The 2,476-nt window shown below is 35.5% G+C and overlaps 1 protein-coding gene across 1 annotated transcript in view; it reads right to left on the reverse strand.

Annotated features, from left to right (window-relative positions):
- Positions 1 to 2,476, reverse strand: part of LOC109849512 (AP2-like ethylene-responsive transcription factor AIL7) — a 12,082-nt gene that overhangs the window by 7,649 nt on the left and 1,957 nt on the right. The window contains exons 3-4 of the mRNA XM_020419360.1: positions 824 to 832; positions 656 to 744 (exon numbers count right to left, since the gene is read on the reverse strand). Coding sequence (XP_020274949.1) covers positions 656 to 744; positions 824 to 832 — 98 coding nt within the window. The remainder of the gene's footprint in view (positions 1 to 655; positions 745 to 823; positions 833 to 2,476) is intronic.

Raw genomic sequence — 2,476 nt, forward strand, 5'->3', positions numbered from 1 at the left:
CTCCATAACTATGTGCTATATGTGGCAACATATACCGATCTGGAGATTGAAAAATGGACCACAGTGAGCAATGTTCTCCATAACTATGTGCTATATGTGGCAACATATACCGATCTGGAGATTGAAAAATGGACCACAGTCTCCATAACTATGTGCTATATGTGGCAACATATACCGATCTGGAGATTGAAAAATGGACCACAGTGAGCAATGTTTCTGGGCCTTAAGTGCAGTACCAAAACCAAAATAACAAGAGACAGGCTAAGAATTTGCAGAATGTAGTTGATCATTTTAAGGCCTTGAGCTATACATGAGATAAGTGATTTCCATAGAACCACATATAAAATAGGGTCATTCTACATAAACCATCTTTTATTGTCAATTTATATATAAACCAACATTGAACAGTTTTTTGTTGCAATCAACCAACTGGATTTACTATTCTGAAAGTTTTTTTCAGTTAGATGTCAGAAACCAAGTATAGCAGGGAGACAATCATTAATTGAGGTTAGGTGGGGTCAATTATTTTGGTTGGGGTGGGGGAACTCAAATGAAAAGTGATTCCAAGTGGTTGATTGTAACAAAAAAACCTTCAATGATGATATATATATAAATTAAGTGATGACCAAGTAAATCAACAAGTCAGATGGGTTACCGGAAAGTTTGTGGGGGCAGAGGGTCCCCAATACTTCAAAGCTGCAAGATCATATGCCCTGGCAGCCTTTTCCTCCTTATCATATCCACCTGCATCACATTACCCAGACAACATAAAATCTCAATTAAATCAAAAGTTACTCACATGATTGAGAAAAGAGAAGCTCACCCAAGTACACTGTAGAGAACCATTAGTTATATATACCAGCCCGTGTCAGATAACATGCAACAAACAGACAACAGGTAAAACTCCAGTTAGCCAAATATAATTCTAATTTGCTGGATCCATCCTATAATCACCAGAATTAACTATGAAAGGGAATAAAAAAACACAACTAGGCCACTAAACATTAGGTAGTAATTTTTAGTGTTTTTTCACGAGCTTTAATCTTAAAATGCCTTTTGACTTTTGGTTTTGTCTTTCTTTGAGTTAATTTAAAAAAAAACAATATGCTGGTAGTAAACAGAACTTATAACCTTTAACTATATACAGAAAATTATGACTGTGCCTGTATAATCAGAGCACCAGCTGCATGTATATATAATGAACTGCTGAAAGATTTAAAATTCGTTATGACCAAAAACAAACACAATGCCAACTGTTTCTTTTAAAACTAACAGCCTCCACAACGGTTGCGAGCCAAACCTCAAAAGACGAACTCGCAAGTGGACAAGTTATTCTTTTGGCAAATACTATAGGCCAAGGCGCTGTTGCTTCAGGCTTGAAATATCATCCAGAGATCATCATTTTAAAATTAAAAAAATTAAACAGTTGATTGTATATCGGTGGATGAAGAAAGTCAGCAAAGCAGTTTCACAGGTGAAAGCATAATCCGCAGCAAAGAGGCTTGGTGCAAGCTCATGAATATAATGATAAATAAGCAAAGAGGCTTGGTGCAAGCTCATGAATATAATGATAAATAGAAGGCATGTTCATATAAAATTGCACTAGTGGATAGACCTATTTTGTTGGATTTGGGTCCATGTCAGTGGACTCTTCTCTTGGTGATTTGGAAGGAGATCAGACAACTTCGATCCCAGTTGTATTAATCCACAAAAGTAGGGTTGCAACTTCTTATACACATGTCGTATTCATCGTTCCAATATCATCATCCTAATCCAACTGTTCTTGGAAAGAAAGACTAATCCTGAATTTTAGGCATATGATGGCGAGGTTATTCAGTGACTACAAACCATATAACAAAATATGTATGAATTTTTGAAGTCCTACTGGAACAAATTTTAATATGCTATCTGGCAAAAATAACTTAAACACTGTTTGTAACTCTCCCTCATCCAATTTTATATTTTTATATTTTCTTTTTTTTTTACATTTTTTTCTCTATTTTCCTTTCATTCTTTCTTTTTTTGTTAGAATAAGTTTTTTCTATTTAAGGGAAAAGTTTTGGAGTGTTATAAATGAAGTATAAGGGCATTCTACAGCTACAAAGCAATGGGAATTCAAACATAAATTTATAAATACATAATATATGTATGTGTGTGTCTATATATACACATACACATAAATAAAGAAATATTATGAGTTCTCAAGCAGTTCCAATGATAGCATAGCTTCAGAGCCATAACCCTCCTTGCACAAAAGAGCAAAGGGTGATGAGAGAGGTTGGCATGTTGCGTGCATGAAGAAACTGGCCTTGTTCTCCTCTGGATAACGAAAAGGAGTCAGTCCAAGGTTTTACGCCAACACCAGTCCAAGAAATTAAACTTTTAAAAGCTTTAGGAGGCGCAGGGACTAGACATGAAACTCCTGAAACGGGCAGCAAATGTTCATGTACTTCGCTCAATTATACACCAGGCAAGT

The sequence above is a fragment of the Asparagus officinalis genome, chromosome 7 (genome assembly GCF_001876935.1).
Source record: "Asparagus officinalis chromosome 7, Aspof.V1, whole genome shotgun sequence".
NCBI classification, from domain to species: Eukaryota; Viridiplantae; Streptophyta; class Magnoliopsida; order Asparagales; family Asparagaceae; genus Asparagus; species Asparagus officinalis.